This window comes from Carex rostrata, chromosome 2 (assembly GCF_964058835.1).
Source record: "Carex rostrata chromosome 2, lpCarRost1.2, whole genome shotgun sequence".
NCBI lineage: Eukaryota > Viridiplantae > Streptophyta > Magnoliopsida > Poales > Cyperaceae > Carex > Carex rostrata.
The window spans coordinates 11,464,677-11,484,016 of NC_135919.1; the positions used below are offsets into that span (position 1 = coordinate 11,464,677).

The 19,340-nt window shown below is 32.1% G+C and overlaps 2 protein-coding genes across 2 annotated transcripts in view; one reads left to right on the forward strand and one right to left on the reverse strand.

The window, feature by feature from the left end:
* Nucleotides 1-19,340, reverse strand: part of LOC144574849 (Nucleic acid-binding, OB-fold-like protein) — a 100,400-nt gene that overhangs the window by 953 nt on the left and 80,107 nt on the right. The window lies entirely within an intron of this gene.
* LOC144574829 (WRKY DNA-binding transcription factor 70-like) lies at nt 489-1,842 on the forward strand. Its single transcript, XM_078324910.1, has 3 exons — nt 489-837; nt 960-1,064; nt 1,199-1,842. Exons 1-3 carry the CDS (start codon nt 530-532, stop codon nt 1,707-1,709), a joined length of 924 nt encoding a protein of 307 aa, XP_078181036.1. The 5' UTR covers nt 489-529; the 3' UTR covers nt 1,710-1,842.

Below are 19,340 nucleotides of genomic sequence, written 5' to 3' on the forward strand. Positions count from 1 at the left end.
AAAAAAACGAAAAAAAAACCAGAAAAAAACCAGAAAAAAAAGCAAAAAAAAAAAAAAATACCCGTACCCGCCCTACCCGTCAAGAGTACACGGGTACGGATATAGGACGGGTAGGGTATGATTTTTGAAAAAAATACCCGACATACCCGTACCCGTCTACCCTAGTACCCGTCATATCCGTACCCGAGACGTACCCGTACCCGTGCCCGGGTATACCCGGGGTACCCGTACCCGCCCGACCATTAATACACTGTGCACTGATATGCATGAGTGCATTTTTTTTACAAGACAAAAAGTCAAAAGGTTCAAAATGATTGGGGTATTTTTTCCAGGTTCAAAATGGGCCCGACATGCATGACGAGCGAATAGCGCCTAATTAATTAACATAATTAAATGCTCCTCAGCTACCTAGATGCTTCTTCAACAAGATATTTATAACTAAACTAATTCTTACAGCCCCCCATATAAATTTGAAGTAGTGGGTTCCCTGGGTTCCCTCAAGTACTAACCGAAAACAAAAAGAAACTAAATGGCACAACCATTACAAGCCACACCAGCTTTGAAACACGATCAGGCAATAAAAGAGCTCGAAAAAGGCTGTGAGCTGACGGCAATGCTTCGAGCACACCTTGGAGTAGTACTGAAAGATGACACCGATTCATCACTGGGGAATATCTTTGATGAGATATCACGCTCCTTGGCATTGTCGAGAGATTTTTTGACTAAATCTGATCCAAACTTTCTTGGATCTAAAGTGGTAACATTGCAAGCGTCGGGAGGTGCCGAAACAAACAAGAGGAAGAGAGATGACAAGTCTACTAAGGACTCTCAAAGAAGGTAACGGAATAATAAAATTTTGTAATTAATTTAGCATTTTTTGTGTTTTTATAATTGTTAGGGAAGAATTCATAAAAATAACTTATTATCTTCGTTTTGACAAAATTTTCAACCGATTGCAGGAGATATACTAATAAAAGGACGGAAATCACAACAACGCCTGATCATGATGGTTACCAGTGGAGAAAATATGGGCAAAAGATCATTCTCAATAAAACATATCCAAGGTTAGCTTTGAAAATTTTGATTTCAAGATACGAGATACCAAATGGTATATATGGTCTAGAACTATAGATCTCGATTTCAAAGATCAAAACAATTTTCTTGGAACAAACTTTTAAAAACAACCATTTGCATGCAGGAGCTATTACAGATGCACTTATCACAAGGATCGAAGCTGCATGGCAGCTAAGCAAGTACAGCAATGCAATGATGAATACCCGCCTTCATTTGAAGTAAACTATTTTGATGAACACACATGCGGCATTGCCACATCCAACTCGAGATATACAATTAACCCAAACATATTAGATTTTTCTGGTAAATCAATACCAGAATCTAATTTGTCGACAAATGCCATGGGTTGTAGGATACAAGATGAAGAGGCCACACTAGTGTCATGCTTAACCAGTGTTATCTCTGGATACAACAGCAGTATATCAGAAACCTCAAATGGTGAACACAAAGCACCAAATGCTTCCATAAATTCCTCACCAGTATTAAGTGATGATGATATATCTTCGATTGAAAGGACTTTGCCTACAAAATATGAGTTTCCAGTGGTTGATGGCATAACTATGGATATAAAATGGTTGGAAGAAAACACCCCGTTCCTTTTGGAGCATTTTCCTTCTATATTTAGAAGCTTTTGAAGACAATGGTTGGCAATTGCCTTATAAGTTGTTTTCTTTTTTTACTCTCTGATCCGTGCCTCAATACTCAGTCAGAAGAATCAAGGAGAGTCCAATTTTCCAGCTGAAGTTCAATATGGCCATCCTTTAAGTTTCAATAATTATAAGTTCGTTTTACTCTTGAAACCATGTTGTTTTACTTATGACAACAAATTTTGAATTTAATATAAGATAATGTATTTGTAATTTGTAATGTTAGAGGGCGCTTATGCAGCTGTTAGTAAAAAGTACTCTCTAAGAGAATTTTTTAATAAGAAAAATATCCGATGCTCATGCTCATCAACTGATAAGCACTGAAGCTACCCTAAAAAAAAGATTAGCACTGAGCCACTGAATCAATCTCTGCACTAGTTACCTTGCAAATCAATTTTAAATATTGGTAACTAGATTACTACAGTAGTCTTTATCAATAGAGAATTATACCTACTTAATTAAATATATCAATTTGCAAATGATATATAGTTATTTAAATTATATATAAACCTCACAAGTACGGTTTGGAAAATCAGAATCACAAGCTCAATCGGTAAGTTGACCATGAAATCAGAGTCGGATGAATTAGAAAGAATCGGCCGAGTCAACTCGGAAACTCAGATTGAGGCATTATTTCACAATTTAGGGGTAATTTATGCAACATTTGAATAATTATGGGATGATTACATATATGTATGTAATTATACGGTCACAAGTGAACCAAAATGGAACATAAGTTAACAAGTACAACATTAAATGAAAGCTGGACAAGAAGCTAATTGTTGGGTATTATGATAAATTATAGATGCAACAATTCAGTTCAATTTAGTTAATTGTTCAAATCTGAAACAAAATTCAAATGTAAAATTAAATTCAAAATAAAATTTACCACTAGATGTGCAACAGAGACTTTGAGTCATAGAAGCAATCCTCTTTACTTCTTGATCTCGTGTTGGATCTACGTAGCAAGAGCAACCACACCTCTATCAGTATCCACACAAACAAATTAATTAAAATACAACTGTGAGTCGGAGTGCTAGTGCTGACTAACCGTCCTCTCTTTTCTCTCTCTCTCTCTCTCTCTCTCGATTTTTGAAATAATGCAAACAAAATTGCCAATCGAAAATGAACTGTGCATATATATCTATAATACATGCGCCAGTTCGTCGCACCTATTAATTTGCACTCTTTTCAGATTTACTTATCCATATGTAATTTTATCCGGAGAGTAGAAATTTCAGATCCATTTCATACAGCTCAATTAGGTTTACCCATAATTAATTTAAGAAATTATCAATTTCGGCCAGGTAATTTTGACCTATAGAACAATTCTAACACTAATGATCGAGTTTAGAAATGAAGAATGTTATATTGGAAACTGTTCTGAACTAGACATATGTTGAACATGAATATTTATAACCTAATTTTATTATAGCCATTGGGTTATTTCCTAAATTGTTAAATAATGTTCAATTTGCTTAAATTACAAGGATTATGTCAGGTACTAAAATAAGCTATAACAGCTATTATCTGATGCTAGCTGATTTCCTTAAACGGTCTATGATGATTTTCTGAGACCAATATTTCAGTCCCTCGTTTATGCCGTCGTATAATTAATACTACCAAAATATACTTTCAGTACAATACCATATGTTATTAATCAGGCAGTTATTGAAAAAAACATAATATGTAGCCTGGAAAGGATAATCTTGAAACGTTCACCATCTTAGATTTAAAGGGCTTTAAATTCATCATTTATTTACCCCAGTTGGACCATATTAGGCCTTCAAATCCTGCCACCTGCCATCAATCAGCTTCATTTTTCAGAACTTATCGAGTCAAGTATAATGCCTTCATTATTCTCGACAGTTTTCATTAACAAGGACGTCAGTACTCAATTATCCATCTTGCGCCATAAAAAAATTCCAATTTATTTTAACGCCCTTAAAGATTCTATGTATGTCGTTTTCACAATAATCCTACTCGCATGAATTTCTCAAAATTTTACTACCTGACAAAATAATTCCTGTTTCAAGGTGATAGATGTCAACATATATATAAATAAATGGGTTTGGTCCTCTTTTTCCCGGCACATCAAGGTCACGTTTGATTGTGAGGTAAGAGTTGAAATAAATTTTGAATAATTATATTCATCTCCGCACTCCAGCTTCTCCACTGTCTCTGTGGTTACAGTAGAGGAAGGTTGTACTTGTCGATCCCCACTAATTATATGGTCCCTTTTTTCAGTTTCTGCACTTGTCCCCTCCTCAACCTTCGTAGGTATAAATACTTATAGTCTCCGTGTCAACCTTCATCTAATAAAGTAGTAGAAATCTCGTATGACCAATAACAAAAATAGTTGACCTCATAGATATAAATACTTCAGTGCATATGTATAAATATTTGCAAAATAAGATATTAATATTTTGATTTATAACTTCATATGATCAAAATAAGATTTACTTATCCATATGTGATTTTATTCAGAGAGCAGAAATTTCAGATCCATTTATTCATGCAGTTCAATTAGATTTACCCGTACTTAATTTAAGAAATGATCAATTTCGGCCCACGTAATTTTGACCTATAGAACAATTCTAACACTAATGAGTTATAGAAATGAAGAATGGTTATATTAGAAATTGTTCTGAACTATACATATGTTGAACATGAATATTTATAACCTAATTCTATTATAGCCATTGGGTTATTTCCTAAATTCTTAAATAATGTTCGATTTGTCTAAATTACAAGGATTATGTCAGGTACTAAAATAAGCTATAACTGCTATTATCTGATGCTAACTGATTTCCTTAAACGGTTTATGATGATTTTCTGAGACCAATATTTCAGTCCCTCGTTTATGCCGTAGCATAATACTACCAAAATATACTATCAGTACAATATACCATATGTGATTAATCAGGCAGTTAATGAAAAAGGCTTAATATGTAGCCTGGAAAGGGTAAACTTGAAACGTTCACCATCTTAGATTTAAGAGAAAAGGTAATGTCCTCCGGGCTACAGTCCCTCAAAAATCTCCGTGTATAAAAGCCTTTCCTTTTTAGCTTAGTTCTGACGCGTTTTTAACTGCCACAACTGCTATAATTTCAAGTACAATATGTATGTTTACATAATTATATGTGTTTGTTTATAGGATAATATGTGTATGTTTACAGGATAATATGTGTATGTTTACATGATATTATGTGTATGTTCACAGAAGGTGGTCCCCAACAGATGTCACGCGTTTTCAACAGCTGTCACGCGTTTTTAACAGCTTTCACGCATTTTTATGTTTACAGGATTTGTTGAATTAGTTTACATGATTTAGTATTGATGTTTACAGAATTAGTTGAAAATATTAGGAGATTTTTAGGGGACTAGAGTTGGAGAACTATTACCTGCTTCCATCAGCTTCATTTTTCAGAACTTTGATGAGTCATGTATAATGCCTTCATTATTCTCAATCGTTTTCATTAACAAGGAACAAGGGACGTCAGTACTCAATTAGTCAATTATCCATCTTGCGCCATTAAAAAAAAAAAAATTCAATTTATTTTAACGCCCTTAAAGATTTCTATGTATGTCGTTTTCACAATAATCCTACTCGCATGAATTTATCAAAATTTTACTACCTGACAAAAGAAGTCCTGTTTCAAGGTGATAGATGTCAACATAAAAATTAATTGGTTTGGTCCCCTTTCTCCGCACATCAAGATCACGATTGACTGTGAGGTAAGAGGTGGAATAAATTTCTTACTTTGAATTTAAGATGTAAAATGATAAGTAAATTAAAAAAATGTAAGATAGACTAAGAAGCAAATTAATCTAAAATAACTTATTCTATTTTTACAGACTGATTAACTTACCTCACATGTACTTTCCTTGTCATTAAACTACTCGGTGATACAGGTTACTAGAATAGCTGATACTTTTTTTTTACATATGAAGCAGTATTTTTTTTTTTTTTTTAATATATGAAGGAGCAGTGCTAGGAGTAGCTATATATGTTATGTCTAATTTTTGGGTTATGTTTGGTTGCGGAGTAAAATTAGTGAGAATTAAATTGCTTGTTCATTTTATTTCTTATATTTAACATCTTGTTTAATAATTTAAGTCAGAATTTAAATTAATTTGTTCAACAAAAGTAAGATGTTGAAAAATAAATATTTTCTTTGAACTCTACAGTACAACGAGAATGTTCGTCTATTATGCTCTTTCCACAAGGTTCAGAGTCCCGCAGCTCACGTTAGGGGTGCAAACGGGTTGGATATTATCCGACCGTATCCGAAAATTTAATACGGATATCTGATATCCGAATATCCGTGCGGATAAGGATATGGATATGGTTTTGAATTTTAATTATCCGTATCCGAATAGTAGATATATATTATATAATTTAATACGAATTATGAAAAAAAAATGTTATTCACTATTATAAAAAGCGGATATCCGTATCCATATCCGGTTAATATCCGATCCATATCCGTATCCGTCTAATATCTGATCTGTATTCATATCCGTATCCGTCTAATATCCGATCCGTATTCGCATCCGGAAAATAAAAACGGATACAAATAAAGTTTTACCACTATCCGATCCGTATCCGATCCGTTTGCACCCCTAGCTCACGTTGAGTGTTCTCAAGTCTTTCTCTGCATGCAGCACATGTGATAAGTTATAATTGGGGTACAAACTCTAAACGTTTTTATCCACCCATTATAGTCAGCATGTCCCCACCATTAAATGTGATGAGACCCAGCATTCTTATGAAGAAAAAGTTGCCTTCATAAGCAAAAAGTTCCGTATGTTATTCTAGATTTTACAAAACCGATTAAAACATAATTAAAAATTTCGGGTAGGTCAGTAATGAGAACTATATAAATATTTAGGATAAAAAATAATTCATACAATAATTTCATATATTGGATTCATATAAATATTTAGGATAAAAGCTATGGTACTTTGCAATGCGCAGATAGTTTCATATATTGGATTCATATTTATTTTATTTTCAAAGTTCAATTAGTTGATTCAAACCGTTCAATATTATTATTATATGAAAATATACTTGGAGACTAAATTTTATATTTTTTAGAATTTTTTTATTATTTTTTGAGACAATTAGAAAATCACTTGATCTAAAAATTCTGGACCATCCGAAAGTAGTGATTTTCTACCTACAAAAAAAAAAATAGTAAACAAATTTCAAAAAATATAAAATTTAGTCTCCAAGTATATTTGTTGAGCGGTTTGGATCGATTATTTGGACTTTAAAGACGGAGATATGAATCCAATGCAAGAAACGATCTGTATATTGCAAAGTACTATAGCCTCACTCATAATTTCATATAAAACATTTATAAAACACAAACTACGATAATATTTAATTTATAATTGATAATATAGCCTTATCATAGTGACATAATATCTTATAGTATAGATTTAGAAATTTAATTTCAGGACAAACTGAGTTAATATTTTAGTTTAAAGATGCATATGAATAGAGTGCGTGGAAAATAATAAAAAATCAATGGGTCCTAATCATGCTTAGATCCGCACCTCTACGTAGTGGCCACCAATTAATTAGTGCTTCTCTTATCTCGTTACAGCTAATTAATTAATTAATTTTAAAGGTATCATATTACTTAACCAATTAATTAGATTATAACTTAATCAGATCTAGTCAGAAGAAACGTGCCAGATGCCTCATCGATACTCGCGAGTCTTATGCATGTTTACACCAATTCTATTTTTAACAAATTAATTAATATTTATCAAAACTAAATAAATGGCCACCGAGGCACCTTGAGATTTATCAAAAATAAATAAATGGTCTATATGGAGGCAAAGAAACGAGGTTATTTTCTGGAGGAGAAAACTACCAACTTGGATTGTGGCAAATCGTGGTATGGAAGATGCCTCACTGTGGGGATAGATTTGTGGAAAAAATAGATTTTTGTTTAGGGGAGTTCGGACACAGTAAGAAAGAGGAGTATGAATAGTGTAATAGTGTAGGAATATGTTGTTGTAATTGCATCTAATTAATTTTAATATTGGTAGCCACTACCAATTTTTCAAAAAAAAAAAAAAATAAAAATAAATGGTCACCTTTAGATATGCCCTACTTAATTTAATGTGTGGTTGGAGACTGGAGTGAGTTGGACCATCGACATCGATTCATTAAGAAATTTGTTTTTAAATAGAAAATAACTGCATAATTAAACAAATTAGCAGGGTCTTGGCACAGATATATTTTTATTTTAAAAATAATTCTATTTTATAATGATATCAGTATTCTATTTGACTTTCAATCTAAGGACCTGTTCAGTCGACAAATGAAAATAGACATAAATACGAAAATTGAATTGAAAAACACTATCCCGTGGAGAGTAATTCGCCTGAACAGACCCTAAATGTTCAGTCTAAGATACTGAACTTTGAATCTGCTTTTTTAGCTTTGTTTCTTGTAAGAGAAAAAGATGCCTCCACCAGTTGGCCTTGTACGCACATGAGATATCACCTGGAAATGTCTCTCAGGTATAAGCTGACGTGCATCCAATTATGTCACATGTAAATGTCAGCTAATTAGGCTTTTCTGGGCCCACATGTGAACATGATGGCAAATAAAAGTCATCACCTAATTTGGGAGCTTAATTGCTATGATTTAGTGCACTGATTAAATCTCCTGTGGATAATATGTAGTTGACTGACTTGTTGATAGAGATCTAGTCTCTAATTAATTAGTGAGAGTGTTTTAATTTTCTCAATATTTTGTTTATTTTACTATTGTTGCAATAGAGAGAACTTGAGAACGTGGAACGTGTGTTCAAACTCTGTTAAAAGCAGAAAAAAGTATGTGTGTGTTGCTTAATAGACTATAATTAAAATATAAAGAGAAATAAGTACGGAAAAAAAGAGAAACAACCCTTTTTTTTTCTAAGGTTGTCTTTTGTTTTGTTTGGTTAAACAATGTTTTTTGTGTTGATTGCAGATTTGAAATTTTATTAATAAATCTTTTGTGATATTAACGATGTTGGGTGGCTTAATTTTCAAGAATTAATTCTAAAAAAATATTTAAAAAAATGTAGATAACTATTCTAATTAAGCGAAGGATGCTCATTTCTGAGATGTACTTAATTTGACAAGATGATAGTATTGGGATTTTTTTTCTCCATAAAAACCTAGTTCGACTTAAACTATTTTCAGAGAAAGAGAAACCATGAACTTAATTGCAAGATAATTAATAATATTGAGACAATCTATGTTGACAAAGTTAGCGTTCCTGATATAATTAAAGATTTCCAAAAAAAGAGTGGTATAAGTTTAATTTTTGTTTTATGATACAAATAAAAAAATCGGTAAAAATGATACTCAATATTATAAGACATTATCTTAATAATAAGGCAATACTACAATATACAAAAGTAGATTTAAACATTAAAATAATGAAAAAAAAAGATCGATCGACATCATGTGAGCCTATGCCATGAATCAGGATTCAGACGTGTCATATACGAAATTAATATGTAAGATTTCCACGTGGTTGGTTGGATGCGTTTTTAATATTCTCAAGTCGGCAAAGCTCGAGAGCTTTGCCCAATATGGTCTTATCTATCACCATAAGACAATGACAGAGAAATATTTAGCGAATCTATCCCCGTGATTTTTATTTTTACCCATTTTAATAAATAATTTATTAAAAATAACAAGGTTTTAGAAACATTTTTAAAAATGCCCAAACCATAAATAATTTATTTTTCCGGCTACCTACGCGGCCGAGTCCACAGATCCATGGAGTATAGCACTCACCATGAGCGCACGGGCCGAGTCTGAGGAGGAGGTTACACCAGCTCTCAGAGCGCAAGATGGCGAACTACAGTGAAATGACTGGTGTGAAAGGAATTTCAGTAGGAAAAATAGGAGTTGAGCACCTCACAAATATAGCCTTCAATTCGGAGTACATTTGAGATAGAGTTTATTAATAGTTATTGTTTTATAGTTCTTGTTTTAGTGTAGTTTAGTTTCATTATATTTTATTATGTTTGAGTTTTGTTTTATTGACTTTGTTTTTTGTTTGAGTTTGGTTTCCTTATGTTTTATTATGCTTTGTGTTTAGTTTTATAGTTTTTGTTTTAGTGTAGTTGCGTTTTGTTATGTTTTATTATGCTTTGGGTTGAGCTATGTTATAAAGAACACAATAAAATCAAAAACAATAATACAACAAGCTTTAAAAATAACAAATAAAGAACACAATAAAATTAAGAACAAAAATACGATAAGTTTTAAAAATAACAAATAAAGAACAACAATACGACAAGTTTTAAAAACGGTTTTACAAAAAAAAAAACGGTATTCTCTCTCTTTCTCTTCTTCCTCAGATCCCGTATTTATAAGCCAAAAAACGGTTTTAAAAAAAAATTGAACCGTAAATATTCTGTACGGTTCTGATTAAAAAATCGGACCGTAAGGAATATTTACGGTTTTAATTTTTAATTGGGGCCGTAAATAATCTGTATAGTTTGGGTAAAAATAAAATTTTGTTCAAAACGTAGTTATTTATAATAAAATAATTTATTTTTGAGATAAAAATAAAAATATCGGATCTATCCATAGCTTCAGAAAGTAAAATGTAAACATCACTGGCTTTGTCTATCGCCATAAGCCAGTTGTATGATTTTACATCAGGTGGCTATGGATCTGTGAAAACAAACGGCCCAAATTCATCTCAAATTTATTCTCTATAAATTATCCACATAAAGTTCTTCTGATCCAACACTATTTTTCCCTAGGAAAATTCTAACATCCCTATTATTTCATATCATTTTTTTTATGTTTTATGAAATTAAATACACTCCTGTCTTTTATTGATATTTATCGTTAATAAAATAATATCATAAATTTTAACAGCCATTAACAGAAAACTAGAAAATATAAATAATATATTTGTGTAATTTGTTGCTCGAGAGCAAAGCAAGAAAATCAGTAATACATATTTTAAGTTAATGAGGGGCCACTAACTATTTATATTTGCGAAATTTTGAAGTTCTAAAATGGAAAAAAAAATTGTCTTATTCATATGGGGATTCTGGCCCCGCCCCATTTTTAATTACTACTTGTATATATCTTGGTAGTTTTTATTTATGGAGCTTGATAATTGCATCTCAAATAAATTTTCGAACGCGTTCTTGATTATTTAATGTCCAACTTTTATTTTCAGTATTTATATTCAAGCTTTTAAATTTTAGTTTATAATTTTTTACACTGTTGCTTGTAAGCTTTTAAACATCTATCTACAATCATTTAAATTATAAATCTGAATAGTTTTAACTCATAACTACTTTTGTCTTCAAGCCAAAAAATGATATATTTTTTTCACCATTTTTTTCGTCTGATCATTCTTGTCTATTTTTTCGACGATCTGTGATTAATTTTGCGAATTTAAAAATACGAATGTTTTTTACTCGATTTTTTCTTTCAAATGAGATCGATGAAGAAATACTTTTGATTATTTAAGTCGTTGGTTTCATTTTACTTTAAAGTAAATCTCATAAGCACTTTAAATTCTCAAGTTTTTAAACCCCAGTTTACAACCTTTTAAATATAACATGAAAAATATTTAATATTTGACATAACTACTTTAAATGTTTGACACAACTACTATAAACAAGTGTAGAAAAAGGTTTAAACACGTAATACTATATGATTGACATCAGAGATTTAAACGCTTGAACATAGTAGTTTAAATGGTAGACATCAGAGGTTTAAATAGTTGTAGATTGAGGTTTAAAAGCTTGAAAATTTAAAGCGCTCATGGACTTTACTTTTAAAAAGATAACGAAAAATAAACTACTTGAATATAACTCAAAATATTGTCTCATGGATATCATTTGAAAGAGAAAATCGAGTAGAAAATGTTCGTATTTTTATATTTGTGAAATTCATCACGGATTGTCGAAAAAATGAATAAGAATGATAAGAGAAAAAATTAAAAAAATAATGGGTGAAAAAAATCTTTTCTTTTTTTGACTTGAAGACAAGTCGTTATAAATTAAAACTACTCAAATTTATGATTTAAATGCTTGCAGATAGAGATTTAAATGTTTGTGAGTTGCATTGTAAAATGTTATAAACATAACTTTAAAAGTTTGTATATAAGCGCTATAAATGAAATTTAGGCAAAATTGGAAGGTTTTTTCAGTTAAACTAGTTGGAGGATACGCTCGGATATGGTGGTTCGGGAGGCTATAACATTTACCTTTATTTATTTTTCCCATATGCTTTCTTAACTAGTTTAGACTATTTATGTTTTATCATGTGTTTTAAAAATACAATGATATATTTCAGCAGTTTTGTAATTTTGCTATTTTTAAAGACAATATCCGAAAATTCCTCTTCTTTATCAACCAAATTAAATCACATACAAATTGGTATACTTTGCATTTCAAGTGGTATATAAGAATAAAAATAACATGTGAAAATAATGAACCCATTAAATTGCTTCAAAGATAAACGTTAAACCCTTACCCAGAAAGTGTGAATGAAAGAAGAGATTTTTTTTTTTTCCCTTCTCCATCCTGAAAACTGTGTAAACAGAGGACTATTTTTTCAGTTCCTTTGATTAAGTTTCTCTCTCTTGAATACCACCAACAGCCTTAATTACTAGTCTCCTAGATACCTTGTCTCCAAGCGTCTCTTTCAATCTTTTGAGGAAGCAAATTGGGTTCACCAACTAACTAATTGTGTAGGCCCTTCTCCTTCTATGCTCTCTCTCCTAATGGATTTTTTTCTCTTGATTTTACATAATTTTCAATCATATTTTGATCAACAATTTGATAAGTTTTCTTTTTAAAAGCACTTTTTGGTGCTGTGTTAATCATTCAACGATGTAACTTCAATTTTTTGAAAACCCTCGTAGAAAGCTACAAAGTTGTGATGACAAATTAAATTCTCGACTTTTGAATAAGTAACAATTAAATTTGTTTTTTCTAGCTAACTGTACTAGCTCTCACTTCCTCTTTCTAAATGTAACTTCAATTTAAAACAGAAACACAAACTGAAACATAGAAATATTATTTCCTTTCTTGTCTCACGGAGATGGGTTAACCGATATCACAAATAGTTAGTTCAATCTTGATAAGATTTCAATCAGAGTTCGGATCCAGTGAAGTAACTCAAAAGTTGGGTTTTAAATTTGGACCGTCCAATTTGAATTCATGAAAATTCATCCGAAGTGGAGCGCACATATTCCGAGCAATGAATCTGAATTCCGATGTAATCTTGAACGATGGATTCAAATTGGACGGTCTCAATCCAAAACCCAAAAATTGAGTTACTTTAGGGGATCCGGACCCTCATAACTATGAGTGTGTATCCTCTGAGATATCTCAACTTTTGCTTGACTGACGTGTCCGATTTCGGAGGTGATGTAGGGGGTCAGTATTATGTATGCTTTGAGATTCGTGCAGAACATATTTAAATGGTTGGGATTTTCCATAAGGTCACGCAAAATTTGAGATATCTCAGAGTAGGGGTGCAAACGGATCGGATACGGATCAAAGTGGTAAAACCATATTTGTATCCGTTTTTATTTTCGTATACGGATACGGATCGGATATTAGACGGATACAGATACGAATCGGATATTAACCGGATACGGATACGGATATCCGCTTTTTATAATAGTGAATAACATAATTTTTTTCATAATTCATATTAAATTATATAATATATATCTACTAATCGGATACGGATAATTAAAATTCAAAACCATATCTGTATCCTTATTCGCATGGATATTCGGATATCAGATATCCGTATTAAATTTTCGGATACGGAGTCGGATACGATCGGATAATATCCAACCCGTTTCCTGGATACGAATTCCATAACCATAGGATCTAGAAAAGGGAGAATTGACAAAATGACCTACCCTCATAAAAAATCGGACAAAACACCCTCTGTCTAAATTTTTTGTCAAAATAACCCTGTGGGATCTACACATGTAAAATTTTATCCTTCCCTCAATTTACTTCCCTTTTTTTTAACCTTTCCTTGTCTCTTGATCTCCCTAGAAATTTTTTATCTCTCTAACCGTCTCTTGGCTTTCCTCCATTCTCTGTCCCCTGGCTCGACTCCGCCCCACTGTCTCTTCTCCGAACATCTCTCTCCGCCTCATCAAGTTCGCTTCTCTGGTTCAACTCCGCCCTCAACAGAGGTACTCCGTTTCCCCTCTTTGGTTCAATATTTTTTCATTGTTAGATGATTAAATAGGTGTTCAAGTCCAATTCTATTTAGTTCTCGTACTTAATTTGCTAGAAATTTCTTTAACTACAAATTTTTTCTAAAGGATGGACTCCTCATGGTAAAATTACCTAACCCCTGCCCCCAAAAGAAAAAAAAGAAGGCAAGTTTCACCCAGCGAAACGAAAGGGAGATAAAGGTGTTCAAATGGTCCAGTGAATGATGAAATATTTATAAATATTTTTTTGGTCTAGTCTGAGATTAATATTTTGAGTTTGTTTTTATTAAGAATGGTTGGAGATTTGTTATCATGATTGACTAACTTATTTTAATAATTTATTCGGCTTTTAATCAAAGCTTTTATTTTCCACCACCAAAAATTAATAAATACAAAAAAATACATCTATTTGTTTTTTTTTTAATTACTTACGTAATTCATATGAAGTATTTCTAATTGATTTTTTTTTGTTTGCATATAGAACCATGGATGATTCGCTTGACCAATACAAAAATTTACTACAGAATAACATTTCGTTGGATGATGCAGTATTAGGATGGTCTAGTGATTCAACCGAATATTCTGAAGAGAAAGAGTGCTCTGATTCTGATGATCCTGTTGATAAGGAGATAGAAGCTGAAACTGATGGTGGTCGAGAGGAAGAAAATGATAATGTTGATGAGGAGGTAGAAGTTGAAAATGATGGTGGTCTAGAGGTGGACGGTGATTTTGTCAACAACCCGATGTCTTTCAACACTGACAAATCTTGGTTGACAACATACGAGGTAGTAGAATTGGCTAATAAGAATCAATTTGCCACTCAAGGCCCTGCAAATGCGAACGGAGACTGGAAGGGACTAATATTTTCTGACAAAAAAGCTTTATCGAGGGCACTTGAAGAATGGCACATCACCCACTTTGTTCAAATGAAAGTGAAGAAATCTGAGGCTTGCCGCTATACTTGTGTTTGTGTTGAAAGTGACTGTCGTTGGAGGTTGCACGCACATAGACCGAAAGGAGTTACATATGTTTTGGTTAGTCAATACAATGGGTCTCATAATTGTGTTATTCCAATTGGTAACAACATGCACCGAAATTGCACCTCTGCTTTAATTTGTGAGAAGATTCTTCCATCAATGAGAGCATCGTTGTCAATGAGTGTAAAAGAAATTCGACTCAAGATCAAGGATGATTTTAAAACAGATATCAGTTATGATTTAGCATGGAAGGCACGCAGCAGAGCGTTGAAAATTATATATGGTAGTTGGGAAAGGTCTTTTTCTGATCTACCAAGGTACTTATTAATGATGCAAGATTCAAATCCAGGTACTGTTTGGACCATGAACCCTCATTGGACAGGAACAGGCAGACAACAATTTAGGCGAGTCTTTTGGGCCTTTGCCCCTTCGATAGAGGGTTGGAAAAATTACCAACCGGTGGTAAGTGTTGATGGTACTCATTTGTATGGCAAATACGAAGGATGTGCATTAATTGCTACAAGTATTGGTGCTAATGGGGGGCTTTATCCGATAGCTTTTGCAATTTGTGATAAAGAAAATGGAGATAATTGGGAATGATTTCTTTACTCCTTGAGAGAATTTGTTACACGCGAAAGGAAAGTTTGCATCATATCTGATCGTTTTTCTGGTAATAAAGAGGTGGTACGTAAAGTGTTTTCTCCTAATGATGGTCATGCTCATCGTTGGTGTTTACGCCACATAAAGGCCAACCTTAAGAAGGCAGGTGTTACAGATAAAGTAGTATTGGATAAGTTTTATAGAATTGGTTGTGCAAATGAGGTTGTAGAATTTAATAGACTGAAAGAGCAATTGAAAACTGAGTGTGAGCATGCTTGGAAATGGATAGAGGAGAAAATAATTGACGATCGTGAATATTGGGCATTAGCATTTGATGGTGGAAGAAGGTATGGTGTTATGACCACCAATTGGTCCGAGAGCCTTAACTCGGTACTCAAAGGTACTCGATCACTACCTGTCACTGCATTTGTTGTTGCTACCTTTTATAGAGTAAACCAAGCTTTTGTCGAGCGCAACGAAAAAGGAATTAAAATGACAACCCAGTTGTGCCCCAAAGTTGTTGACAAAATACGCCCTCGACAATTGGCAGCTCGTGGGTATCAGGTATGTCGGTTTGGTCCATGTGCATTTGAGGTTAATACTGGAAACTCAAAGTACCCGGTGACAATAAACGGGATGTCATCAAATTGTGTATGTCAAGCATTTCGACTTACCGGTCTTCCTTGTAGTCATATGTTGGCTTGTTGTGATGAACAATGGCATAGAACAGACTTTCATACACTTTGTCATGATTTTTATTTCACTGAGAAGTATCGAAATGCATACTCGATCCGGTTTCATCCTGTACCAGACAAGAGATTTTGGCCAAGTATTGAAGGACCAACTGTGCTCCCTACTGCACTTAGGAATAAAAAGGGTCGTTGGAAGTCAACTCGCATACGTAATTCAATGGATGTGAGAGAAACAACTGGTACAACAAAGCGTAAATGCTCGCATTGCAGTGAGCTTGGCCATTATAAAAAAAAATGTCCGCAACTTTGTAAAACTATTGGTAATGTACATATTTTCCATTATATTTGTTTCAAATATTATTTTTTTTTTCTAACAAATGTATATAATATGCAGGTGGCACAACTTGAGATGTCGTTTATGGTTGAAAATTAAAATATTTTTAACATTATCTTCATTCTAATGTGAGATTCCTTGATAATTTAAAGTTTACTAATTACCACTTGATTTTTTTCTAATATGAAGTTCACTTTATTTATTACTTTTTATATGCCTTTTTATTACAGGATTTTGAAAGCTTGATGCGAGCATAGAAGGGTTACAAAAGTAGTTTAAATTTATGATTTACATTTTTTAGCGATATTTTATATGTGAAAGATAGAGTTGAATGAGCTATAAAGTTAAGCACATTTTGTTAGCTTTTTTATGTTGTGTTAGTCTTTTGATGTTGTGTTACCATTATATTAATTAAATACTTGAGAAATATTCAGTAAAGAGACTATATATTAACTGCAATCAATTAGATGTTATTTCATAGGTTATTTATCACTGATAAGGATTATATATATTGTTTGTGATTTTTTCATGTTTTGAAGGGTTGAGTACATCTTTTGTTCTATTATGGATTATCTAACTAAATGTGCATGTTTTGAAGGGTTGTACAAAAAATTGATTCAGAGAGAATTCTTTGTTAATAATTACTGACGATATATTAATATTAGAATTATGAATTTCTCAGAATAATAAAATTCAAATATGTAGTAATTTTTGTTTTATTAATTTTAACCTCATTTCAAAGTCATAAAGTCTCATAATTATTTTTCAAATATTATCTAATAATACATGAAGATTAGTTTATTCTATTTAATTCAAAATGATTACATTAATTTTTTAGCAATAAGAAACACGCATTTACACCGCACTAATGAATTTACAGCACTATACATGCATTTTTTTATGCTTTTAATTACTTTAGGCCTCCTCTCACGTCACAGTCCAAAAATAATATGCCAAATATTTTGTAATAAATATTACTCTCACAAATTAGTTAAATAAACGCATATGAATTTATTTGTTCTTTCTTTAAATGAAAATTATATATGGTAATATTAAACTATATGGGTAAGGAATATTTTATTTCTCAAAACCATATATTCGGAAATGAGGTTTATGATATGGAATACATTATAGAGATAGTAATAAATATGATTAGGAGTTAAATAAAAACTAGAGTAAATGAGAGAGAAGTAGAGGGAAGGGAGAGGGAAGGAAAACATGGGACTCACAAGGTTATTTTGTCAAAAAATTTGTAGGGGAGGTATTTTATTTGAACTTTTTCAAAGGTAGGTTAGTTTGTCAAATTCCCCTCTAGAAAAGCTCCGGACAAGATCCAGTCCAAAGCCATTTGGACAAGCTCCGAGCCCTTTTTTTTTTTTTTTATCCCCACGTGTCCTCCGTTAAATCAGGTCAAGACATCCAGTAGTGTTAGTAGCGTCACAAAAGATCAAGAAAGTAATATATATTTGTTGTTTTGTTGTACGTATTAGTGCCTTATCCGAGCCCGTGACAATAAAAATACTTATTATATATTATATAATTAACCGAGTACAACTAGGGAGTTCCTAAGTTCACAAGATTTCGTTTGTGAACTCAACTTTAAAATATATCAGATTGATTTCAAATAACGAATTCAAATCGTTAAGGGCCTGTTCGGCCGACAAATGGGAATGGGCTTGGGCACGAAAATTGAACTGAAAAACACTGTTTCCGTGGGGAAAAAAAAAATTCAGTTCAAATGAATTTTTTTTTCCCACGTGAACAGTGATTCGTCCGAACATGCCCTAAATTTTTTCTATCTTACGAGTGATACGTTTACATGCAATAATTTTAAAATTTCAAATTAATTTTGTATAGAGTCAAGTGGTCAAAAGTCATTCAAAAAATGAATGCATTAAAATTAATTTATAAATTTTCTAATTTTGACCACTTGACTCTATACAAAATTAATTTGAAATTTTAAAATTTTCACATGTAGACGCATCACTTGTAAGATCGAAGGATTTCAACGGTTTGTATTTATCGTTTGAAGTCAATTCGATAGGTTTTAGAGTTTAGTTCACAAAGAAGCTTGATGAACTTAGGAACACCCTAGTCCGTGACAATAAAAATACTTATTATATATTTGTTGTTTTGTTGTACATATCAGATGATCCAAATTGAAAGTGAATGATGACTTAATTCTCATCGTGGATGTAAATAATAGTAGATTTTCCCTCAGATTAGCTGTGGAGTTCGGACCTTATTTAACAATGGTAATTTGAACTGGGTTTTGAAAGTTGAATCCTATAAACTATTTAAAATTTGGAATACGAAGAACTTGTTTTTTGGTTTAGTGGTAAAGACACATGACTTCTATGTGAGAAGTTAATTATGAGTTTCAAATTCATAAAGTAGAGAAATTATCTATATTAAATTAGTAATATATAGGGTTTGAAATGTATTGGAACTGATACCAATCCATATTTGAAAATAATTTGGAATACAGTACGAACCATTTTTAACGTGTATTTTTTTTTTATTTACAAGCAAGTATGATTGATTGGTACTTACATGTCAGCTATTTTGTTTCCAATTAATTATATAGGTAAACGCTTGATCAGAGGATTCACATCTATTTTATCAGCACTACGCCATATATTGCGCCACTTGACCATTTTATAATCTCAACTTGACACTTAGAAAAATATACAATATATAAATTATACTACAATAATATCACCAAACTTAAATAATAAGAAATATGTAAGTCGATCGTGTTGGGAATCATAA